Source organism: Tetrapisispora phaffii, chromosome 2, assembly GCF_000236905.1.
Source record: "Tetrapisispora phaffii CBS 4417 chromosome 2, complete genome".
NCBI lineage: Eukaryota > Fungi > Ascomycota > Saccharomycetes > Saccharomycetales > Saccharomycetaceae > Tetrapisispora > Tetrapisispora phaffii.
In genome coordinates, this window is record NC_016521.1 from 646,399 (window position 1) to 671,920 (window position 25,522).

Genomic DNA, 25,522 nt, shown 5'->3' on the forward strand with positions numbered 1-25,522 from the left:
AATGGGATATATGTGCAGCTACCTAAGGATCGATATATATTAAATTAAACCTCTTTGGCTGTGTGACTGGCTGTGTTCCTTCGGATTAATATTTTCAAATGAGCTTATTTAAATGTCACTGTTTGAATTTATTGTGAAATGATTACTCTCTAATGAACTTTGTATTTTTTTATTTGTAATTTCTTTTATTGGTTTCTATTTTTTCATTCCATATAGTAAGAAAAAAATTCGTAATGTCCAAAAAAATCAAAATTTCTCAGAAATCATAGTAGAAGTGTCGCTTTCAAATCAACAAATTCCACTAATAAATGAATTTGCACTAGAAAGGAAGTAACGGAATACTAAGGTTCAATATAAATTAGAAAGCAATGACGATAGAGTTAACACATATACATATATATATATAGAGATATAGATATAGATATATATTTATCTATGTGTTTACGGCGGCTTAGTTTAAATGATTAACTAAGTTAATTTTAAGAAGCTTACTATACTAGAGAAAGAATACATTGTATTATTTTCCATTTGATATTACTCTGATAAAACATATATAACTTTAACAGAAACAGCCGTAAGTACTTCTGGATTTTCCAAATATGAAAACCATATACTGTCGAAATGAGCAGATATATATAATATAAGTTTTATTTATAGATATTAAATAACTAGGCGTCTACCTATTGGAAATCCGACAGCCGCTCTAGATTTTTGGCGAACTTTAATCCTTGCCCTTGTGAATTCGAAATAAAACTCTTAGTAATTCATCTATCGATATATGTCAATATCATCACTTTTGTACAAGGACACAATATATGATTTTTGGTGTTATGCGAATTATAAAACAACGCATATTGAAGAGCGATAAGTACATTGAGTAAATTCTACCTTCGAATTCAACAAATTATATAATTAAATCACACAAATGTTACGAAAAATACATATATATCGAACTCTTATAATTCATGTTGTTTGCGTTGGTTAAAAATATGGTTATAACCTTGGCAGCGCTTCGTGTACATTAGTGAGACTTCTCTAAATTAGGCAAAGTAACGTCTTTGTGAAGTCTCGAAGTTACTTGAGATTATTTATACGTTCTATACCATTTTCGAACACGCCCCATATTTTCTTGAATGAGAATTAATTTTTTTTAAGATTGGTCAATACTTTCACCATTTCTTATGTCAAAAATGAAATGTTATAGCTTATACTTGATGCGGTGTTCACTTCTTTCTTTTTCTTTAGTTTGTTTTATGTTTTTTATTCTATATTTAGTCACAGTATCATTAACAAGTATTTAAACATTCTTTTAATTTCCGAGAATTAAATAACTGAAAGTCGATTTATCCGCTCCGAAAGTGGTAATTCTGAAATGTATATTATTAACTCATCTTTAATTTAATCTTGGTTTAAAGATTGCTGTAATAATATAAAGTAACTTATATTATTAATAAAGCATGATTCATTTTAAACTTTTTAAAGCAATTGAGGTATAATAAATATATATATATATATTGTCAACTTCAATAATGAGTTAAGTTAAATGAAAGTTATATATAAATGTTTTATGTATTGTTTTAATCTGATAACTCGATATCAACTGCATCGTCTTCATCGTTATCATCCCCCAACATCTTTTGAACGTTTTCAATGTCTTTTTCAAGTTGATCCTTGTCTGCGTCTTCTAAACTTTCCCTTTGTAATCTGGATTTCTCTTCTTTTATTTCTCTTTGAATGACAATGTAAGACCCTAGTGGAGTATTTTCCCAGGAAACTTCATTTAAGAAATTAGCAACTTCATTGACTTCACTGACACTGAAATCTGCAGTTGACCTTCGCTTCTCAATATATGTAACATTTGCTTTTATTTTGTCAAGTAAATTAGCTAATGCTTTATTGAAAATAAAATTTGTCTTATTCGTCTTCAGATAACGACGTAGACCAATTGCTATTGGTGTCACAAATTCTGGGAAAGATATACTTTTAGAATATAAAACAAGATATTCACCTAGAATATCAATAAATTCTCCACCTAAACCGTTTTGGTAAGCTCTTGTACCCAAATATGCTTGGTTACATTTAATGTTAAATTCGAAATCAAAAGCCGGTAAATTTTCTTTCTTCTTTGGTTTCTTAGTAAATGCAGTTGTGTTTAGTACCTCTGTTAATAATGGATAAATTGGAATCATGGTACCGGTGTTCTGTGATAATCTAATCAAAGATCTGATTAAATAAAATCTTAATGGCATATATTGAGGAGTAGGATTTAATTTAATAACACCAATGGTGACTTGAGTTAAAGGATAAATCAACTCCTTTAATGGGTTAGCTTGTTTAGAGCTACCCAAACTATGATTGCATGATAGTGATAAAACACGAGACCAGAAGTCCAAAGAATGGCAATATTGCCAATTGTAAATGGACTTATAAGCTTCGGCTGAATTGGATCTAGATGTTTTCTTAGTCATGGCAGTCATAGCATTTCTTAGATTAATAGCCAATTGTCTGATATATTCGAATGCAACTTGATAACTTAAATTAGGGTCTAAAGCAAATAATTCAGCAGCAGAATTCTTTTGAAAGTTAATTAATGGCATAGAACGCATATTGGTGGAACGACAGTATTTAATAAAAGTAGAATAGGTAGTCTTTAACAATAAATCTAAAACAGATTTTTTGAATTCCTTAGCTGCGCTAAATAAGAATGCGAATGTAGCAATTTGCGTTTCAACATCTCTAGTAGTAGACCAAATGTCGACAATAGCTAAAATGATTTTCTTTAATAATTTTCTGTAAGGTAAATAGTATGGTAAAAACTTATCAACAGAAAACAAGACTAATGCAGCATTAGATGTATTGGTAACATCATTTAACAGAATCAATAAAGAGGTAGCATGAGATTTTAATAGAATAGATAATCTTTTAACATCATTACTTGGTTCTAGAATTCTTGTTTCATTTTTTATTGTGTATGGGGCCATCTTTTGTACAAAAATTGGTAACTCTTTTAAAGTTAAAAACATCAATTCTTCGAAGGCCTTTTCATCAGTAACGGTATATTTGAATTCCTCGACTTTTTCGTCATCATTTAAATGGACAGCAACCTTGAAAGCAATGATTACTTCCTTGATTATCTTCAATGTAGGTTTTTCTGTTAAAGATTCTCTCCATTCATTGACTAATTTTACAGTTAAATCTACCTTAGAGGATATTTCTTCTGTGTTCACTTCTTCTACTTCTTCTTCCGATTCCTTGGTATTATCAGCTTGTTTATCTTGATCATCAGATTCGGAATCACTAATTGCATCTAGCGGGTTTACGCTTTCAAACTTTAATAGATCGCCATCATTTTCCTTTAAATATTTGAAAAAATCAGGATCATCCTTGGATAAAGCTTCCATTGTATCTTTCATAGTTTGTGCATCATCCTCGTCATCAGAAGAAGATTCCTCATCACTAACAGCTTTTGATTTCTTAGATTTCTTAGATTTTTGGGACTTTTTGGATTGCTTCTCAACTTTCTCAGGCATAGCTCCAACGACTTCAGAAATTTCAACTTCAGTTAACTTACTTGTTTCTTTGTCTTCTTGAAATTTTTGAACCTTCTCAGGCTTTGGCTTTGATTTGTTGGATCTTGCACTTTTCTTTGAAGTTGACTTCTTATTAGACTTAGAGAAACTAACCATCTTGTACTGTGTTCACCAAGATCCTCGTTTCTTATATCTGAGCTCTTCTTATGGATATCTTTAATGGATTGAACATTATTTTACGTATAAATGTTACTATATTCAAATTTATATGTATATATAAATAAATATCCATCCATCGATGTAGAACTTAAATTTTAACCTAGATGTCCATAGGTAGAATAATTTCCACAATACAACCGCGTCTCATCTCATCTCATCGCATATTTGAGTAAAAATATTGATATTGAAAAATTTTCAAAGCGCTATAAAATATGTACCTTCGTATTACACGATGCGTTAATACTATAGAAATTTATAAGGTAACTAACTCTTCAATCCATCATCGCCCATATTAATGTCATCAATTTAATTACTGACATGATTGGATGTGCAAAGTGATTTAAGTGATTAGCTATTTAGAATAATTTAATTAATAATAGTGATATGTGTATTCTATCTACCTAACTAGTTTGCAGATACTTAAAAATATACTAATGTACAACTGTTTTATATTAAACAAAAAGAAATATTAACAATATAATAATAATTTTTTTGATGGAAATTTGTATTTTTGGAAATCTTTCTTTCAGAAATAGTGGTTTCTTAATCTTCCAAACCTTGATTTTATGATTTCATGCAAAATTTAAAAGAGTAAAAGAAGTAAAATAGATTATAAAAAAAGCCATCTTTTATCTTCATGGTTTAATCATTAATATTATAATGAAAAAGGGAATAACAAAGAACATGAAAATATCGATAACATTGATAGCAAAATAGTAAATAGAATACTATTGAACGATCTACCACCAGGAGCTCTTGTTAGCGGAGGAACCGGAGGTACCGGAATTGCCCCAGCCGCCGTTGGAAGAAGATCTACTTTCTCCCCAACCGCCACTTGCAGGCTTAGAAGCGCCCCAGCCACCTCTGCTGCTGCTGCTTCTGGAATTGTTACCCCAACCGCCGGTGTTGGAACCAGATTTACGGAAATCTCTACTACTGTTGTTACGGCTAGAGTAACCACTGGATTTACCTGATCTACCAGATTCTCTTAAAACATCAGTAACGAAATCAGGGACTTCTTGGTTAGCTTCGATTAATAAATCGTTCAAACCCTTAACAACGTTTCTGTTACCTCTGTTGAAGAAAGAAGTAGCAACACCGGTGTTACCAGCTCTACCAGTTCTACCAATTCTATGGACGTAGTCATCGATATCAGTTGGCAAGTCGTAGTTGATAACGTGAGTAACGTTTGGAATATCTAAACCTCTAGCGGCGACAGCGGTGGCGACTAAGACATTGGCTCTACCACCCTTGAAAGCTGCTAGAGCACGTTCTCTTTCAATTTGAGTACGGTCACCGTGAATAGCAGTGGCCATGAAATCTTGCATGATCAAGAAATCGGTCAACTCATCGGCCATTCTCTTAGTTTCGACAAAAATTAAAGTCAAACCATCGTTTTCAGCAGCCAATAAATCTAATAAAGCAGATTTCTTGTCCATATCTTCGACGTATAAGATTCTTTGTGTAATGTTTTCAGAAGTAGAACCGACTCTACCGACAGACAAGAAAATGTAGTCGTTTAAGAAATCTCTTGCTAAATGTTGAATGTCATCTGGGAAGGTGGCCGAGAACATTAAAGTCTGTCTGTTGTTAGCGTCTGGCATATCACAACCATCGACAATGTGTCTGATTTGTGGTTCGAAACCCATATCCAACATTCTATCAGCTTCATCTAAAACCAAGTACTTGACGTTAGCCAAGGAGACTCTTCCTCTTTCTAATAAATCATTCAAACGACCTGGGGTGGCAACCAACAAATCACAACCACGTTCTAATTCTCTGATCTGAGTACCGACGTCGGAACCACCGTAGATAACTACTGGTCTGACCCATGAACGGTAAGTGAACTTCTTGGCTTCATCGTAAATTTGGGTAGCTAATTCTCTTGTTGGGGCTAAGACTAGAGCAGTTGGGTTACCCTTTCTTAGGAAGGATCTCTTCAAGTCTTCTGGAACTGGAGCTGGACCATTCTTGAAGGATTGCGACAAGACAGGGAATAAGAAACCACCAGTCTTACCTGAACCAGTTTGAGCACAAGCCATTAAATCTCTGCCTTGAGCGACGATTGGAACAGAGTACTTTTGAACCGGAGTTGGCTTGGTGAAACGGGCCAAATGGATGTTTTCCAATAATAAAGAGTCCAAAGGTGGAGAAGTGAATTCTGTGATGGCCTCTGGCACATCAGTACCCGAAGCCTCGACTGGAATATCATCGTAACTATCGAAGTTGATACCGGAAGATTGGAACGATGGATCTTCGGCGACACCGAATAACTGAATTTCTAAATTTTCATTCTTAGTACCTGGAACGTGTTCGCCGTTGACCCATCTACCTCTACCAGGATGGCCACCGTTGAATCTGGAATCGTTGGATCTGCCACCGCCGTTACCGTAGAAGCCACCTCTGGAGCCTCTGTTGTTGCCGACGCCACCATTACCTCTTGAGAAGCCTCCATTGTTGCTGAATCTGCTGCTTTGGCCAGCGTTGCTGCGGTCGTTAAAAGAACGAGATTGCCCTCCTCTCTTATTTCTTAAATGTGGTGGAACATAAGAAGATGCATTCTGATTGCTATCATTTTCACCTTCGTTAATATTTAAATTCTGAACTTGTTTTTCCAAATCAGACATAATATGTGTATAAGTATACAGTCCTTGGGTACTTTGGAGTATTTAAAAGAGCAAGAAAAGATATGATGTAAATATGAAGAAGTAGGTATATATATACGTATACTTATATTGTATGTCTAGATGTGTATGTATCTAATGAAAAATATTGAATTCGAATGAAGTTAAATTAAAGACGATGAATTAACGGTGTTAGATTATAATAGAGATAGAGATAGAGAGTTGAGATAGTGAGACAGAGTAAGACAGAAGTAACAATTTTCACTTCCATTAACTTACTACATAAAGAAGTTAACCAGACAGTCAGTGAGTGTTGTTGAAAAAAATTATTCACAATTTCACATACACAGCACAGCACAGCATTATTATTAATGATGAGGAATAGTGGATGGCAGAGTTTTCAAAAGAAAAATTGTCAGGGAACGCGAGAGAGAGCAGAAGAACAAAAGAAAAAAACCAAAATGAAAAATTTGAAATGAAAAATTTGAAAAGTATCATGAGCAACGAGGTATATAATGTGTAGATTCACAGACGCACCGACGCACCGACGCACGTCCACCGTTACAAGAAAGGGATTGCTTTGCTGTATCCGTTTGTGTATTGTATGTTGGTCTGTTTACTTGGGCTTGCTGGTTGACCGCCTTCAGTCGTTTCAGACGGCCGGACCGCGTTATCTTGTTGCATAGTATTGGTTTAACGGTGGTGGATAGCACATTTACCATTCGGGAAGTGGTTCAAATTCGGTCGAGCGCTCGTAACAAATGCGGGAAGGGTGCAGCTATGTGGCGGGGTAACGGTATTGAGAGAGAATACGTCTTGTGGTTTTTTCAGTGTGTCGGGAGCGGGTAAAAGAAACAAGTTTGGTCTGGCAGGAGGGTAATGATCGGGTCACGTGGGTTCCCGTTATTTGTGATATTTTTTAGAGTCGACAGTTTAGATAATTTCCTTTTTTCGTTGTAGTGTTAGTAGAGGTAGAGTGTGTGGTGATAATAAGAATTAGATAATTCGCAATAGCTTTTAAACAGGCGATTAACACTGACAAACTAATAGGTGAAATGTAATTGATGTACCGATTGCATTTGTATCGTTACAATTCACCTTCTATTTGAATTCCTATATTGGCAGAGAAAACACGGAGACTTACTCGGGCACGTCTATATATATGGTCACAAGATGTCTCACCTGTCGAATCTGCTAAGGAACTCAAGGCTGGCTCATTTGCCAAAGACAAATAAACCATTGGTCTCTACAAGTGATAAATATTTTTATCCAACGCATCAGATTATTGAAACTAAACCAGCGTTGCTGCATAGAAATGAATGGGGTTTGAAATCAACTATTCCAGGAAGAAAATCTTCGTCAGATTATGATTCTTCAAGAAACAAAATCAAACGCACAAAGTATCTAGTGTTCAATGAATTGGATACATTGGAGAGAATAACCACTTTCGAAAAGCTAGGTAACTCTCAATACAACAGATTGAGATTCAAGGAAATGAATCTTCATCCGACTTATAATCCAGGTGTGGTTAATCCTTTATTTTCAGGTGATTCGAGTTCAAAGGACCAATCTGCTCCATTATCATCCGTTTTAAATTTACAACCAGGAGCAAACAATACTGCGAAGATCAATAAACTGAAGGCAAAAAGATCTTATTTAAAAGAATGGATATTAGAGAATGATCCACAATCTTTGAAATATAAAAAATTTAATCTAAAAGACATGTCTGGAAAAATGNNACTGTACAATTTCTTGGAAATTGACGAGCAAATGAACAAAAATAATAAAAATCGCCAAAATTNNATTAACTTAAATAAACAAAATATGAGAAAGGTGATCGGCACAGGTGGATTGACTTATAACTTAAAAGGAAAATTGAAAAATTCTCCAAATGGCATAGTTCAAAAGACAATTGTTCCAGGTAGATTTATTAACGTAGACGGATTCGATAGACTTGCTGCAATTGGTGGGTTCATCTCCAATGCAAGCTCATCCTCGCCGATGAGTTCTCAGGTAGTTCACAATATGGGTGACTTTATTAGACAACAAAAATTTCCATTCGAACTTCAACATGCAGCTGTTCAAGGTAATGGTAAAATAGTCATCAAGTCGAAAGTGGTAAATGATTACTTGAATCAGATGAATAAAGACAGAATCAACGTGGCAACTCGTAGATATGAACAGAATCCAAAGAAATTCAATAGAAAAGGAAACACGGGTTCGAGTTCAAGTGCTGACACAGTCAAACAAGCTGAAGAATTATTAAAAATTCTAACAAAGTTTGAATAAGCAAAAATATTCTAAGTCGTCAAGACTCCCATCAATAATTGGTTACTTTAATTAATCGAAAACGCTAACATATATAAATGTAGCCAAGGCTCACTAAATATTCATGTATATAACAAAAGAATACATTCGTTACTTCAATAGAAATCTGTCTTATTCATAGATCTAGATACTGTTCCTTTTATGAGTGTCTTTGGTTTTTAACTTCTACTACTTCTCCGCCCATGTGTTTTTCAGAGATTAGAATAATCAAAAAAAATAGATGAGCTTAAAAAGACCCATCTCGTTAAATATTTGATACATTGCTAGATAGTTAGATAACTATATACTCCAATTGTTATAGCTTAATAGAGCCGGGTTGTTCAGAAGCGTAGACTATGAATTTTGCAAGAAATAGTAGTAATGGGAAACAGCTATTGTATATCTTTAAAAGAGGTTTAGCTGCTCGCCCAGCATTTAAACCATCTAATGTTAAAAATGAAACGAAGGCAACGTTCGATAATAATATTTTAATCAAAGAGAGAAACAGAAAGAAAAGATGGGAAATTGAGAATGTATCGAAGGATGATTTTTTCAAGAAATATGCACATATTCATGCAAGACAGAAAAGGGAATCACCCAGACATTCAAAAGCCAAATATGAAACGACTTCTCCACCAAACAGAAACTCTTACAAAAAAAAGTTACGAAGTGACCTATTTGTGAATCCGCTTGTGGAATATATATATGGTAGAAATACTATTGTTGCAGCTTTGAATAATCCAAAGAGAGAATATTTTACTTCGCTCTATTATTATGGCTCTGCCTTTGAAGAATTACCTACAGACATTAGGGATAAGTGTGAAGAATTAAATGTCAAACGGATAGCTGTTGATAAACATAGATTAAATATTCTCACAAATAATGGGGTACATAACAATTTAGTACTAGAAACAAAGCGATTACAACCACCTGAAGTGACATACTTGGGGGAATGTGATGAAGAACGTTCTGAAGCCCAATTAGTTTGTAACGAAGAACCTGTGTTCACTAACGACGATGAAGAAACTACAAGGTCTTTCGACGTTCAGACAATGAAGTACTTGAAAGATGAGAAGAGAAACAAGAAATTTCCATTGGGGTTATACTTGGATGAAATTAGTGATCCACATAACATTGGATCGATTATTAGAAGTGCGTATTTTCTTGGTGTTGATTTTATATTAATGTCAAGAAAGAACTGCAGTGCATTGACCCCGGCTGTCAATAAGACCAGTAGTGGTGCCATTGAACTAATGCCAATATATTACGTTGACAAGCCAATGAACTTCTTTGAAGAGAGCCGTAAAAACGGATGGTCATTTGTGTCGAGTTATTTAACAGACATGAAAGGCAGCACTAAGAAACACATTCAAAAAGAACAAATTCTAGAACTAGAAGATCTTGGAGGAATATGTAATGAGATGCCAGTTATATTAGTCGTTGGCAGTGAAAGCAAAGGTATCAGAACGAATCTAATCATGAGAAGTGATTTCTTTGTACAAATCCCATTTGGGAGGTCCACTGACGACTCAAATCAAACAATCGACTCGTTGAACGTCGGTGTTGCAGCTGCACTATTAATTAATAACATAATAAGATGAAGAGATAAAAATGCAATTGTGGTCGAACCTACCTTGATGACCGTATAAATAATTATATCAACACAATTTAGTACTTGTAAATAGCAACACAGCCCATACACTCGTATATATTTATGTAGTTCATTAAATGAATAACCCCTGACGTTTGTAAAATATACATTCTTGCAGACCATCGATATATTGTGACATATGTCTACTGTGTCGTGCTGTTGACATATCTCGTTCAAGATGATCTTCTTTTTCTCTATTTGTCGTTATTTCCTAAAACGGTCATATTTTTCAGATTTTCAATTCCTCGAAGAAAATGCAACGATATTACCATTAATTCGGCTGCACAACATTTTCTCGAAGATACAAACTCACTTAAACCAAAAAAATACGAAATCATAAATTTTTCAGGATGAATTTACCTAGAAACACAGGTAGAACACTTACTTTTTTCGAAAACATAAATTTCGTAAAAATTGTAAAACCATAATGAATTTGTTCGTTGTTCTTCCCTTATAGTGTGTTGTGATAGTGGCTTGCTAGTTAAAATTTGTATAATCAATGATACTATTACTACTGACATAAGAAGCTTCATCCATAATTGAATAACAAATATATTGATAGTTTTTCACTCACCATAATTGTAAGCTACAGTGGAGATAGATCGTTTCTTAATGGAACTTGTTGTTTGTTGTGCGGCAGTTATATTATATTTGCTCTGAAATCTCAGTGTGTATCAATCGATTTTAACGTTTCATTGATTCTTTTACCTCTTTCAATTGATTCCAGTAAGGTGTTTCTTCCATGGTTTTCTGTTTTATCTGTTTTGGTAACACGCATTCACATACAATCTTTCTCTCTCTCTTATTGTATATTTGTTCAATTCTGTTTAATATTGTTTCATTCAACAGTATCTTTTGAATTTTGTTTATTTTATTGTATCTTAGATACATATAGTTATTTAAACGTATATTTGATTAATTGTTAATTCATTGATTTTGTACTTTCAAAGTGTTATTAAAAAATATATACATAGGAAGACATAGATAACCACAACTACTGTCTGAAAACAACAAAAAAACTATTGAGATCTTTCAATCATGTCAGCTGAGTCAACTCACAACAAGAACAATAATAACAAAATTAAGCGTCCTGATGTTGCTGTCAGAGATAGAAAGTTAGACACTCTAAATGTTCAATTGAAAAAGATTGATAACGAAATTGCTATCTTGAAAAAACAAATCGATCAAACTCAAGTTAATGATGTTCAACAAGATGAAAGAAATAAGTTAAACACCAAAACTAAAGAAATCATCAAGACTCAAGCTGAATTGAAAACTAAGAGAAATGCTATTTTTGAAAACATCAAATTGTTGGATTCTCAAATCAAGAGAAAGACTGCTGAAATTGATGAAAAATTAGGTTCTTCTTCAGCTGCTAAGAAAAACAAGAGTAGATACAACTCTGCTGCTGACATCAAATTGAGATTAGTCGAAATTGATGAGGCTATTTCTAGTGGTGAGTTATCCTTAGTTGAAGAAAAATTATTAGTCAAGGAGTCTCAACAATTGAACAAGTTGCAAAAAGATTTGTCGTTGGTGGAACCAATTAAGAAGTCCATTGAAGAAGACAGATCTAAGATTGCTGAAATGAAAGAAGAACTGAATGCTATGAATCCAAAGGAATTATCAAGTCAATTCGATGAAGCTCAAAAACAATTAAATGCATTACATGAAAAGACCCAGGGTGTCTACGATAAGAGAAATACCTTATTTAATAAGAGAAGTTTATTATATAATAAGAGAGATGAAATTTACCAACAAATTAGAAAGATTAGACAAGATTTCGATAACGAATTTAAAGCATTCAGATCAAAGCTTGAAAATGAAAGATTAAAGAGAGAAGAAGATGAAAAATTGTCCAAGATCATAGAAGAAAAAGAAGAAAAATTATCCAAGTTACAGGATAAATTATTACATGCTAAGCAACCAGCTTTCACCTTCGAAATTGAAGCCATTGAAAACTCTTTGACTGTCTTAGACCCATCATATGTTAAGCCAAAGAAAGAGATTTTTGAACAAGAAAGCTCTTTAGCTACTTCTGCTCCAGTTAGAAAGGTTGAAAATGATTTAGTTCCAATTAAGAAAGAAAATGATGATATTTTCTACAACACTGTACCATCTAAGTCTAAGAAATTCAAGAAAAAGAACCAAAACAAGCAAGCTCAAGCTGCTACACTTTCGGCCGATGGTAAATTCTCCTTAGAACCAACTTTAATTGCCACTTTAGCTGAATTAGATGTTACTGTACCAATCTCCCAAGATGATGTTTCTAAAACTATTGAACAATTAAAGAAGAAGCACGAAGATTTTGTTGCCAGACAAGATGAACAAACTGAAAAAATATTGCTGCTGCAGAAAAGGATATTGCTGCTATTGAACTTTCCTACAAAGAAAAGGAAGAAGCAATCAAGAAGGAATTGGAAGAAAAGAGAGCTGCTGAACAAGCTGAAAAGGAAATTGAAGCAGCTTCAGCTTAATATTTCATGGCTATTTAATATGTTTAACCTTTTCTCGCATGCATTCCATGTTGCTTAACACTTATTCAAAGGTGATTGTCTACCAATTTATTTAGATATTGATTATAGGAAAAGGAACATCAAGAAAATTTTAAGTGCTCTCGATGTATACATTTCCATTATATAGTGTAAATAATTTAATATCTTGTAATTAAAATCAATTTTATTAACTTGTCAATTTTTCTTCACTAACGATGACTTAAACAATGATTTAACGTTTAGTGCTAAAATAATTTAACGAAGCAAAATTTCAGTAAAAAATATGAAAAATTATAAAACATATGTAGAACTATAACATGGTATTAAGTTCAATGTATTCATTCAGTCATTTATTTAAAGATTAAAAAACATTAATGGTACATGCTAAATTATTTACAATAACTAGAGGGAAATAAACCCTTAATTCCATTTAATTCACCAAATGTCCAACCGCTACCATCATCTCCTTTAATGACCGTAATGGTATCTCCCACAGAAATACTGATTTCATCATCACCTTGTGCTTCATAATCATATAGAGCTTGTACCTTTCTTGTTGTGGTAGTCTTCCTCCTCGATGGTGGTGCAACTGGCGCAGGACCTCTACTTTCTTGAGTTTTGATTTCCACGTAAGAAGTTGGAACCAATCCTTCTTCCCCAGTTGTATTATTTTTTATTCTAGTCCAACCCGAACCAGTGTCAGCCTGAACTAAAGATATGGAGTCTCCTACATCAATCGAGATCTCATCTGCATCTTGTTTATTATATTGATACAAGACTTTATTAGAATTTGAAGATGAGCTGCTTTTAATTACTGCTTGAGGGGCTTTAATTGAGGTTGTATCCGTTGTATAGGTTGATGTTGAATCGTCGTTTTCGGAAATATTAGAAATTCCATTATCGTGATCTTCGTTAGAGTGAACCGATTTATGACTTAATCCACTAAACAAAGAAAGATGACCTTTAGAGCTTTTTGAGTGACTTCTTGAGACCAAAGAAGGCGAATCATTACTTAATAAACCTCCAGTTAAACTTTTAAAAAATGTTCCTCTCTTCTTTTGTGAGGAAACATTTATATTATCTATAGATAAATCAAATTCGGAAGGAGTATTGTTTTGAATACTTTCCATTTCAACTTCTGCTTTTAATTTCAATGTTTCATGACTAGTGAATGGAGCCATAACATTTAAATAATTTTTCAATACTTCATACAATTCTTGGCCTTGGTTTTCACCTTCCTCACTTTTGATTTTCTTTTTTGAGCATTTAACTTTGACAATTGTGATAATTCTGTTTTGCTTGGTCATCATGAGTATTGAAGTCTTTTTAGCTCTAGCTAATTTAAGTCTCAGGTCATTTGCTTCGACTTCAGATGGAACAGAGAATTTCTCATCATCATGCCAAACTTGAGAAGGTTTGTAAACATAATCAGCTGGCTCCTTCCATAACCTAACATTATGTTTGATAAACATCGCAGTACTTAGATGGGGTTTATTTTGAGTGACAACTGAATCGGAAGCATCCATCCTGTTTTGTACAGTTGCTGCTAATGTACGTTCGTAAGAAGATGCCTTTCTCCAAATATCATTCAATAATAGAATACGCGATTCATTTAAATCTTGTAGTAAATCCAAACATTCTGGGACATCTTGGAAATAATACTTATCTTTAATTCTATTGCTTTGATTAATTTTAATTAAATATGAATTTTTGGAAATATTCATCTCTGCCTCCTTTTCATTCAATTTATTCTGATTCTTGGTACCTGGGGATTTTGTATTTTTATTTCTTGCGTTCTCCATCGCCACACAAGATGCATCATAGTCCTTTTTCCCTTTTTCTAATTCTTGTACTGACGAGGTTTTCTTTTGGGTAATTTCGTTTTGAAATGCTTCGATTTTAGTTAAAGTAATATCACATTTACCAAATAGTCCAGCAATTTGAGCTGCAACTTGAGACTCAAATTGTTGTCCCAATTTACCATGATCCTTGGACACTAATTCAGTTTGAGTTAGAATCTCATTCCAAGTAACTACGGTAGCAGCTTCAATTGAACCAGGTGTAGTAGAAGGAGTATCACCTACAGATAACCCCACAGTTGAAGCACTTTTCTTGTTGAAATATTCACTTGTCAACTGAGAAAGTTTCAAACTGTATTCTCTTTCAATTTCTGCTCGCTTCTTATAAAATGTTTCCAGTTCCCTTAACCATTTTATATTATTTTGTACCCATGAATGTGTATTCTTATATGAATCTTTCAATTCGTTACCGATCGATAATTGAACAGTGCTCATAGTTAAATTTACTCTCGATTAAACTGAATTTGAATACAAGGTAAACTAAAAGTGGCCTACAACAATTAACTCTAATTTATGAATTTCAATTACAAAAGTTTCGAATTGGTATATATTAACTATATTTCATAACAATGAATATGCATAAACCCATTTGTAAATTCTTATATCTGTACTAATAGGCTCGTAATTTCAACGGGGCATAAAGCGATTGATTTTTCAGGTTTTCACATATCTGCTATAGTGGTGTTAAAAGATTGAAACTAAAAATGAGAATGTACGTAAAGATCATCTAACTACAAATATTTAGAATAGATAGAAATTATTTATTTGAGTTATTACTTGATGATAACCTAGAATAAAAGTTTCAATTTTAGGTCCACATCTGTAACAACTTTCTTTTCATTTCTAAAAAAAGGAATTGTATTATATACGCTGAATCATAAATAGACCATCATTATCGTAAACTGAAGAACACGAATATATATTACTACCAATGTCAACTCCGCCAATTCAAACTGGACAGGTTTTAACTAGTCAACAGAAAGCACAACAGTTTAAATTATTCGAGGACTCCTTGCCTAAAGTTAATCAATTAGCATTCCAGCTACTACTTAATGAAGTTGTACCATTATCGATGGCAGTTGAAGAAAAAGTATTTGATGATAAAATCCAAGTAAATGAATCGGAAGACCAGACAAATCAAAAAGCTGAGGATGTAGATAATTCAGATGCTTCCAATATTACAAAGGATATCGAAGATAAACTTCATATAACTCCCGAATTGGATTTACCTTCACATGTGTTAATCCATCAGATTTCTACTACCAATGCTGAAAAAAGGGAAGGTGTAATAAAACGTTTACAATCTATTGGTTTTAATATAGGTAGCAAGTTGACAGAATTATTAGTATTTAAGAACAACCCCAACATTCGATTTAAAGATGCAGAAGTGCTTCTAATAATGAAATTTATCTGTAGGGACGTGTGGAAACAAATTTACGGGAAACAAATAGACAATCTAAAGACTAATCATAGGGGTACTTTTTATCTCTTTGATTACGATTACAGACCAATTAGAAATTTTGTAGTTGATGGGGACATCTCTGACCCAAGTCTTCTGGAGAAAGAAACATCATTAGCGCAACCCTTCTTAGAAATACCTATTGGTATCATAACTGGTGTGTTGTCTTCATTGGGTTTTAAATCAGAAGTAGTTGCATGCAAGGCATCATTTGTTGACAAACCAGATGGTACATCTAAATTAAACTTTCCAAAGGGTGTGAGTTTTCATATACAAATAGTGAATCAATAGTTATATCAGATAATAATAATTAACTTAAATCAGCATTACTTATAAATAAAGTATCCTTTAACACCTAATGAATGATTACTTTTTGCTTAGTTTATAAACAAAGTATATATTAATAATGGGAATATATAAACAAATGAAACAAGTCTATTTCTACAAGCCAAGCTTTACCCTTTAAAATTTATGTCGTTGAAATGAACACGCTCATGGAATGGCTGCTGCTGCTGCTGTTGTTGTTGTTGTAGTTGGTGTTGTTGTTGAATAACTCTACCATGTTGTGTCATACCTTTTGGAACACCTTGTTGTTCTAAATTGAAGTCAAATTCATTAGAATTTGGTATACCGGTTAGATTTTGCTGTTGGTTTTGAATTGGGGCAAATTCATAATTAACACCACCAATTTTGTCACTTTGTAAATTATGTGTCGGAGATGGTAATTTCACCATCTCCTTGCTTGGATCCATCAGGACCGTTGTGTTGTCTGGCATCATGTGACCAGGCATACTTAAACTACCTGGTATAGTTAAACCATTAATGTTTCCTAATTGTTGAGCTTGGAGAATTTGCGAATTTCCAGTACCACTTAGTCTCGATGACATTGAAATGCTAATACCATTATTGGCATTTTTACCTCTGCCTTTAATACCTTTATTCGAATTCTTATAAATTGTAGCCAGGTATTCCAGCAATTCTCTTTCTTCTTTTGGAATATCGGTGTTTTCATTCATTGATGCCAATTTACTAGTTAGTCGCATCAATGTTTTCAAATGGAATCTATTCTGATGAGCTTTCATATTACCTAGCTGTGTGAATGATTTATTACAATTTTCTAACTTGCAAATATATGGTTTTAATTTCTGGTGAGTCAATGCATGTGCAGCCAGATTTCCCTTTCTTGAGAATCGTTTGCCACACATTTCACAGTTGTAAGGTTTTTCACCAGTATGCAGTCTTTGATGAGTTCTTAAATTACCACCTTGAGTGAATCTTTTCCCGCAGAACTCACATTGGAATGGTTTGTACCCTATGTGTGACCTAACGTGAACCTCCAGATGTGTTGATTGGGTGAAGAATCTATGACAGTATGGACATTCGTGTTGTTTCATTCCATGTGATGATTTTGGTTTCTCCACACCACCTACCAGCTGATTCGAAGGCGGTAGAATATCTGTTGTGCGATCTAGAATCAGTTCACCATTATCTGTAGTCTTAATTTTTTCAGTGACACCTTTCTTCCTTGCTTCAATAATTAACATCAGTTGATCGACCTTTGTAACACCAAGTAAACCTCTTGAAGTGTCTGTCGATTGTGGCCCCAAACCCGCAGCATCATTTTGCAATTTAACATCCAGATACAATTTGTTATTATTACTATTATTATTATTATTATTCAAGTATACTGCATTTTCCTTGTCCAAATCTGGACTAACATTTTGCAGATTTTGTTTCGATTTAGTTTCATCCTTATTCCCAGTTGCAGCAGCACTATTGTTCCTCCCCTTCTTTGAATTTTTCCTTGGTTTCCTTGTCTTTTGTTTCTTTGCTGGTGGCTGAGTTGCTGTTTCCTGTACCCTCTGCTGGGGATAATTTGTCATAATTTGTTGCAATTGCGGGTACATCAGCCCCTGTCCGTTAATCAGTTGCTGCTGGGGTTGCAAAGTGCCTTGTTGTGGCATTGCCGAGACACTCGGACGCTGATACTGATATTGCTGTTGTGCCAAGACGTTGGCAGGCGGCATATTTGCTGCCCTGATAATACTGGAATTTCTTCTAAACTGGAAATCTAGATCGTCCACCGGGAACTTCAATGAGTTATTTCTGGATTGGGGTATCTGGAATTGTCCCTGATTACCATTATTATAATTGCTGTTATTATTATTATTGGACTGTTTCATTTGTTGTTGCGGCTGTTGGGGCCACATACTATTCACGATAGAGAAGCCTCTACCGATCGCAGACATATCTGGGTTCATCATATTCGGATTAGCAGCACCGCCGACAACGGAGCCTTTTGAGATCGAATTTGAAGACTTTTGAGCAGATTTTGCCCCCGCTGACTTATTTTGACTTGTATTAGCCTTTGCCGACATGCCTCCTGAACTATTGTTTGTATTGTTATTATCAGAGCTTGTCGCGTTCTGGTCTGCGATATTCAAAAAACTAGCTATTGAGACTTCTGTGTTGGATAATCTCGGCTGGTTATTCACACTGAATATCGATAGAGAATCACGTCTTGGATCATCAAGTTTGGATTCACTGTAGTTATCATCCTGGTTATTGCTAACTCCACTTTTATTAGAATTACTTTTTTTATTAGCCATAATGAAGAGAAATAGAATGATCTGGGGGTGGGGGGCAGAAGAGCAATTGAATATGAATTCTAAGTTATGCGTTTTTCTTTCGAAAATAATGAAAAAAATAAAAGAGAAGATGACTTTTCAGCTACTTGATCAAATAATAATTCCAAATCCCTATTCTATATATAAGTTATTTCTTTTTGAACTGCCAGGACATGAACCAACGCATGTAAAAGCCGGATTTTTAAATAGAAGAGCGTTCAAGTATATTATCTACAACGGTTCGGATTGCGGTAAGCTCTGGGATAGTGTGAATTAGAGGTATCCTTAATCAAAACAAACATGAACTAATTATTTCAGTATTACCGAACTTATGAACGGTGACCAAAGGCATTCGTTAGCGGTGGTGATGGTTTAGTTCTGTGATAAGTCGTCGGTGAAGACTGGACCTCGAAAGGTGGGAAGTGGAGCAAATTTCAAAAATTCTGTTTTCGGTGCCGGAGGGCGCGCGGAGGCGCGCCGACCAGCGGTGTGAGGACGGCGACGGCTGTTGTGGTGGGGGGTATGGGTGTTGGGGGTGAGAGGCCGGCGGAGGAAAGGGCAGGGGAGCGCGCGCGGAAGTCGCCGGCCGCCCGGCAGAGCGGGTAACGAGGGCGAGTGGTGAGGCGCCGCCGCGGCGGCCGCTCCGTGGGACACGATCACATTACACGTCCCGGTGCCACGTGCTGGCGTTGCGGTCACGTGGCAGCTTTTGCGAAACTCAAATTTTCCAGTTTCATTTTGGCAAAACTTTTCAAATAGTCGCTTTATACTCATCAGGTAAAACTTAATGACAACGCAGTAATGACCTATCTATATATAAATGCTTATGTGGAATCTATGAAGCGTGTGTGAGCCCTGCTGTAGGGAACCGATATCAGATAACGCACAGCATGAGCGACGAAGTACAAACAAGCAAGCCTGTAGACGAGATGGAGGTCGACTCAGTCCCGGAAGTGGACGAGGTCGACGTTAACGCTGTCGACGAGGACAAGATCAAGATATTGCCCAATGCGACCTCGCCGGACGGCACGTCTGCTTCCTTCCAGATCAGCGAGGAGGACCACACATTGGGCAACGCCCTCCGTCACATCATCATGAAGAACCCAGAGGTCGAGTTCTGCGGTTATTCGATCCCACATCCCTCGGAAACACTATTGAATTTAAGAATACAGACATACGGAAACACCACCGCTGTCGAGGCCTTGCAAAAAGGTCTCAAGGACCTGATGGATATGTGCGATGTGGTCGAGGAGAAGTTCACCCAACGCATCAAGGAGCTATAGATACCGTCTCTCTTTCTCATATATCAACAAATATAAGCACATAGATTCATATATAATGCCATATATCTATATATACACATTTATCACATAACTCGCCAAATACAAGCCAGATTTTGAAACATGTTCTTTATGCAGTTGGTTCGTTTTGATCCAATCTCTATCTTTCCCTAAGCTCATCTCATCTCATCGACTACTGTCGTTTCTTTTCTGTGCTATGTTGTGACCGCTGGGCCCATCTCCGAGATTCCCATCATTCGCGAGAAGAAAGCGCAGAAGAAAAATTTTCACCAGCCTGTCGTTTTTTAGAATCTCATCTCATCGCAAAACTTCAGATATATAAAGAGACATAAATACAACTATTCTTCATCTCAATTAGCACACACCTCTTCACCTTCTTCTTCATTTTCATTTTCCGTCACACAGCTCGGTAGTTATACTCATCTTTTTAACAAGCAAGCAAAGTAAACAACAATGGGTTTTGGTAGAGATCAACAATACAACAAGTCTAATTTCAACAGCCGTGGAGGTGATTTCCGTGGCGGTAGATCTTCAGACAGAAACTCTTACAACAGAGACGAACAATTCAATGCTGGTGGCTTCCATGGCCGTTCTGGTGGCAGACAAAACTACAACCAACCACAAGATTTGGTTAGACCAAATTGGGAAGTTGAGATGCCAAACTTACCACCTTTTGAAAAAAATTTCTATCATGAACACGAATCTGTCAGTAAAAGAGATGACAATGAAATCAGAGAATTCAGAAAAGAAAATGAAATGACTATCACTGGCCATGACATTCCAAAGCCAATTACTAATTTTGATGAAGCTGGTTTCCCAGATTACGTCTTGGAAGAAGTTAAGGCTGAGGGTTTTGATAAACCAACTGCTATCCAATGTCAAGGTTGGCCAATGGCTCTGTCCGGTAGAGACATGATCGGTGTTGCTGCTACTGGTTCCGGTAAGACTTTATCATACTGTTTACCAGGTATCGTCCATATTAACGCTCAACCATTACTTTCTCCAGGTGATGGTCCAATCGTTTTAGTTTTATCTCCAACCAGAGAATTAGCTGTTCAAATTCAAAAGGAATGTTCCAAGTTCGGTCAATCTTCTAGAATTAGAAACACTTGTGTCTACGGTGGTGTCCCAAGAGGTCAACAAATTAGAGATTTAATCAGAGGTGCTGAAATTGTGATTGCTACTCCTGGTAGATTAATTGATATGTTAGAAATTGGTAAGACTAACTTAAAGAGAGTTACTTACTTAGTCTTAGATGAAGCTGACAGAATGTTAGATATGGGTTTCGAACCACAAATCAGAAAGATTGTGGACCAAATTAGACCAGACAGACAAACTTTAATGTGGTCTGCTACTTGGCCAAAGGAAGTCCAACAATTGGCTAGAGACTACTTAAATGATCCAATTCAAGTTCAAATCGGTTCTTTAGAATTATCTGCATCCCATACTATTACTCAACTTGTCGAAGTTGTTTCTGACTTCGAAAAGAGAGATCGTTTAAACAAGCATTTAGTGACCGCTTCGGAAGACAAAGAATCAAAGATTTTGATTTTCGCTTCTACTAAGAGAACTTGTGATGAAATCACTAAATATTTAAGAGAAGATGGCTGGCCAGCGCTAGCAATTCACGGTGACAAAGATCAAAGAGAGCGTGACTGGGTTTTACAAGAATTCAGAGATGGTAGATCTCCTATCATGGTTGCAACTGATGTTGCTGCTAGAGGTATTGGTATGTAAATTTTTTTTTTTTTCTATTTCATTTTCAGTTTATTTTTTGGATTACTTACAAGATATTTTTTTTAACAGGCAACAAACAAGACGTTTAAATGGGGAACATGGGTAAATTGCATCAATATTCTTTTGGCATCATACTGTCAATCGCTGTATCATGTTAATATCAAGGTCACTTGATTGTCCATGTATAGTGATTACCATCATGAATGCACGGATAGTGAAGATCTAAAATTTCTGTAACATCTTCATATTATGAAAGCGGAATTTAGGAAGGGATATATGAAGTCAAGTTATATAAAACTCATATTATTAAGTTGAGACTACAAATATCTATTAAATGTTATTTTGTGTTAGTGAAGAAATATTCTACATGGTAGACTTAAAGCTAAATTTAAGTTTTCAATTAGATATTAGTTGCAACTGATACAAAATTCCAAGAAAATACACAGCTATTGTTAGTTTATGAGTATGCGTCACTTTATTAAAATTTGCATATCCTTAGACGACATTAATAATAATTGTGTTATACACTTGTAGTTATAATACTTAAATAGTTTTGTTAGTATAAACAGGCTTCAGAGGAGAGACATACTGTATTATTTGATTCATTTCGTAGAAATCGGAGTGATTATAATAATTAAGCTGGTCTTTTCTTATATTCATTCTCGATTTTAATTAGAACGATCAAGTAATGGTCTAAACTAAATTCTTTTGAAGAAGTTATATAGGTTGACACTGTTGGGGAATTTTTTTTTTTTTTTGCTTTTTGAATTTTTTTTATAAAGAATTTTTAATGAATATTATTATATTCTTTCAAGACCATGATTATTTTTCTATTTAAACTACTATTTCTCAGCTAATTGTACCAATTATATTGATGCAAACTGCGAAATGCTTTATATATTGTTTGGGTTGCGTTAAATTTATCTTGCCAGTAAATCAATTGAACAATGAAGTAACCTTACTTCCAGATTAATTTACTAACATTTTAAAATTTCTATCTGAAATTATAATTTATTATTAGATGTCAAGGGTATCAATTACGTTATCAACTATGACATGCCAGGTAACATCGAAGATTATGTTCATAGAATTGGTAGAACTGGTAGAGCTGGTGCCACTGGTACTGCTGTTTCTTTCTTCACCGAAGGTGACAAGGGTCTAGGTGGTAAGTTAATTTCCATTATGAGGGAAGCCAAGCAAACTATTCCAGAAGAGTTAATGAAGTACGATAGAAGAAACCATGGTGGTCATCCAAGATATGGCCGTGGTGGATTTGGTGGTCGTGGCCGTGGCCGTGGCCGTGGCCGTGGTGGATTCGGTGGTCGTGGCCGTGGTGGCTTCGGTGGTGGTAACTTCCGTCCAAGAGACAATGGCTGGGGTAACAGAAATTAGGAGCATGTTTCAGTACATAACTACCAAAATCTTCTTAGCTACCTTTAAAGCTTTATATTAATTTGTATACTATTTACATAAACTAGAACACACACATATACATACTTATACATTTTGTAATCTATAAATTTTAAGAATTTGACAACGCTTTTTTTGTTTTAGTATATAGAGACGATTTTATTTTTAGTAAAGAGATATTCCAAGATATATATAAGGTTCACAATGATATTTTAAAACATTTTATAATCTATTACCATTCATCACCCCATCCATCATTGATATTTTCATTATCTTCAATATCTAAAGTAAGTGTTCTTGAAGATGTTGTTTTTATTGTGCGCATTTTAGGTTTAACTTTTCCAGCAGTGGACTTAGTTGTGTGTGTGATAGGTTCTTGCTCTTCAAGTATATCATTATTCCAAGAATCATCTATGCTAATCTTTTTACCTTGTAAATTGTTAATATTAAGTACAGGTATATTATTATTTTCAAATGCAGTTTCTTCACCCCAAGCATCGTTATCGCCCCACTGGATATCTTCGTTAATTGCATTATTCGAATCCCAGTCATCATTTTGGAAAGCGCCAGATGATTTTTTCAATGTATTTACCTCCTCAAGTGATGGTGAATTTAATCTTAAACTTGTCATAAATTGCTCACTTAACTCATTATCATTAGTTCCATAATTATCAAAATCAATATCTTGTGATTCATCCTTAGTATCAGTTGCAACTGATGCTGCTTCACTTTCTAATTTTTCCAAATACTTATTGAACAGCACTTTAGCTTTGGATCTAACCAATGGATCTTTATCCAATACAGCTGGTGCAATAACAGTTAAAATTTTTCCCGCAATAGTAGAAACATCTAATAAATCAATAGATTTTTCCAAACCATATAAAGCTGCCAAACGTGGTTTAATGTCCGGATCCTTTAAAGATTTTGTAAATGCAGTTCCAAGGATACTTGCTCTACTTCCAGATGCCGATAATGTAGAAGCAACCTTCGTCATAATCAATATAGTCCAAGTACGTACCTCCACATCTGGATCTACTTGTGTCTTAGCTAAGTAGCGTAATAATTCGTTATTTAATTGACGTTCTGATATGCTTGGTACAATTACTGGAACAGTCTTTAAAGTTTTTAAACGCAGTGTTACATCAGAGTCGGAAAGTCCTTGTAAATATTGTGGGAAGACACGATTAGTAATGTCATTCTTCCCTAATGGCTCTAATAATTTAGGTAAATAAATTAATAATAGAAATCTTATCTGTCTATCTGGTAATTTAAACATCTGTATTGTTAATTCTTTAAATTCTTTGGGATAAAACTGGTGTTCATCAGTAAGTTCTAACAATATTGCTAAAAAATGAAGAATCTTAGAATTTTTATTAGTGATCGATTGAGGGGTTTGCAACCAGTTAACAATTGAAATCAGTTCAGGAATTATAGCTCCGACAATAAAACCTGGTGACATATTAGAAAACGTTTGTCTAGATTCAAAATATAAACTTTCAAAAGTGGACATTATAATGAATTTACCTTCTGCATCTTTAATGTGTATTTCCTTTAAATCTTTATCTAACCTAATCAATCTGTTATTTAACCATGTTTGTGAATTGACTATTTTTTGTAAGAAGACACTGCAAGTAATGGAACCTTTTGATAACATGTTCATGGCAGTATTCCAATCTTTTGGAACTTTACCACTCAGGAAATGTTTAATCAAGTGATACATATTCAAGGCATCAACAGTTTTATAATCATTAGAATAAGTTGTAAACCCTTGAATAGTATAGTAATGCTTTGACATATTAGAAAATATGTGAGAATTCACGTCAGATCTCTTAACCAGTAATTCAAGTCCAAATATTAACCATTGACCCTTTTCATTGACATAAATGGATTCTGGAGATATAGTACCAATTATGAATTCTTCTAAAATTTTCAATGTGTCTAGTAATTGAGCAATACCTAATTGTAACGCTTGTAAATTTCTTTGATACGTAGTTAATTGATCCCAATTGAATGGAGAGACACGTTCCGTAATAATATATGTGTTATTTGGATCTGAGTCATATATTTCGAAAACAGGGCACAATCCCGGTATTTTCATTACCTTTGCCTTTTGCAGACAATTGGTGATCAATTCATCTGTTCCAGAATTCTTGTTTGCTTTAAAGGCAGTGATTGGAACCGAATCTGCCTTTCTGATCCCATGAAAAACTGTCCACAGCTCAGTTTTATGAATAGAATTCTCTTCCAATGTATATGGAAACTGGAAATTAGAAATAGACTTAAATATACTTGAAAAATTCATT

The 25,522-nt window shown here is 34.6% G+C and overlaps 11 protein-coding genes across 11 annotated transcripts; 6 read left to right on the plus strand and 5 right to left on the minus strand.

The window, feature by feature from the left end:
- Positions 1–1,577: 1,577 nt before the first annotated feature.
- On the minus strand, positions 1,578–3,686 carry TPHA0B02840 (nucleolar complex 2 family protein; the record flags this gene model as incomplete). The annotated part of the gene is made up of 1 exon (XM_003684342.1): positions 1,578–3,686. One exon carries the CDS (start codon positions 3,684–3,686, stop codon positions 1,578–1,580), a length of 2,109 nt encoding a protein of 702 aa, XP_003684390.1.
- An 803-nt stretch (positions 3,687–4,489) lies between these two features.
- On the minus strand, positions 4,490–6,376 carry DED1 (DEAD-box ATP-dependent RNA helicase DED1; the record flags this gene model as incomplete). The annotated part of the gene is made up of 1 exon (XM_003684343.1): positions 4,490–6,376. The coding sequence occupies one exon, from the start codon at positions 6,374–6,376 to the stop codon at positions 4,490–4,492; it is 1,887 nt and encodes a 628-aa protein (XP_003684391.1).
- Positions 6,377–7,546: 1,170 nt separating this feature from the next.
- On the plus strand, positions 7,547–8,662 carry MRP51 (mitochondrial 37S ribosomal protein bS1m; the record flags this gene model as incomplete). The annotated part of the gene is made up of 1 exon (XM_003684344.1): positions 7,547–8,662. The coding sequence occupies one exon, from the start codon at positions 7,547–7,549 to the stop codon at positions 8,660–8,662; it is 1,116 nt and encodes a 371-aa protein (XP_003684392.1).
- A 374-nt stretch (positions 8,663–9,036) lies between these two features.
- MRM1 (Mrm1p) lies at positions 9,037–10,281 on the plus strand (the record flags this gene model as incomplete). Its single annotated transcript, XM_003684345.1, has 1 exon — positions 9,037–10,281. One exon carries the CDS (start codon positions 9,037–9,039, stop codon positions 10,279–10,281), a length of 1,245 nt encoding a protein of 414 aa, XP_003684393.1.
- A 1,088-nt stretch (positions 10,282–11,369) lies between these two features.
- On the plus strand, positions 11,370–12,866 carry TPHA0B02880 (uncharacterized protein; the record flags this gene model as incomplete). The annotated part of the gene is made up of 1 exon (XM_003684346.1): positions 11,370–12,866. The coding sequence occupies one exon, from the start codon at positions 11,370–11,372 to the stop codon at positions 12,864–12,866; it is 1,497 nt and encodes a 498-aa protein (XP_003684394.1).
- A 349-nt stretch (positions 12,867–13,215) lies between these two features.
- On the minus strand, positions 13,216–15,120 carry BZZ1 (Bzz1p; the record flags this gene model as incomplete). The annotated part of the gene is made up of 1 exon (XM_003684347.1): positions 13,216–15,120. The coding sequence occupies one exon, from the start codon at positions 15,118–15,120 to the stop codon at positions 13,216–13,218; it is 1,905 nt and encodes a 634-aa protein (XP_003684395.1).
- Positions 15,121–15,616: 496 nt separating this feature from the next.
- On the plus strand, positions 15,617–16,435 carry TRS33 (Trs33p; the record flags this gene model as incomplete). The annotated part of the gene is made up of 1 exon (XM_003684348.1): positions 15,617–16,435. One exon carries the CDS (start codon positions 15,617–15,619, stop codon positions 16,433–16,435), a length of 819 nt encoding a protein of 272 aa, XP_003684396.1.
- A 164-nt stretch (positions 16,436–16,599) lies between these two features.
- On the minus strand, positions 16,600–18,753 carry AZF1 (Azf1p; the record flags this gene model as incomplete). The annotated part of the gene is made up of 1 exon (XM_003684349.1): positions 16,600–18,753. The coding sequence occupies one exon, from the start codon at positions 18,751–18,753 to the stop codon at positions 16,600–16,602; it is 2,154 nt and encodes a 717-aa protein (XP_003684397.1).
- Positions 18,754–19,661: 908 nt separating this feature from the next.
- Positions 19,662–20,054, plus strand: RPC19 (DNA-directed RNA polymerase core subunit RPC19; the record flags this gene model as incomplete). The annotated part of the gene is made up of 1 exon (XM_003684350.1): positions 19,662–20,054. One exon carries the CDS (start codon positions 19,662–19,664, stop codon positions 20,052–20,054), a length of 393 nt encoding a protein of 130 aa, XP_003684398.1.
- Positions 20,055–20,525: 471 nt separating this feature from the next.
- DBP2 (DEAD-box ATP-dependent RNA helicase DBP2) lies at positions 20,526–21,809 on the plus strand (the record flags this gene model as incomplete). Its single annotated transcript, XM_003684351.1, has 1 exon — positions 20,526–21,809. One exon carries the CDS (start codon positions 20,526–20,528, stop codon positions 21,807–21,809), a length of 1,284 nt encoding a protein of 427 aa, XP_003684399.1.
- Positions 21,810–23,451: 1,642 nt separating this feature from the next.
- CEX1 (COPI-interacting protein CEX1) lies at positions 23,452–25,521 on the minus strand (the record flags this gene model as incomplete). Its single annotated transcript, XM_003684352.1, has 1 exon — positions 23,452–25,521. The coding sequence occupies one exon, from the start codon at positions 25,519–25,521 to the stop codon at positions 23,452–23,454; it is 2,070 nt and encodes a 689-aa protein (XP_003684400.1).
- Between the last annotated feature and the right edge of the window lies 1 nt (position 25,522).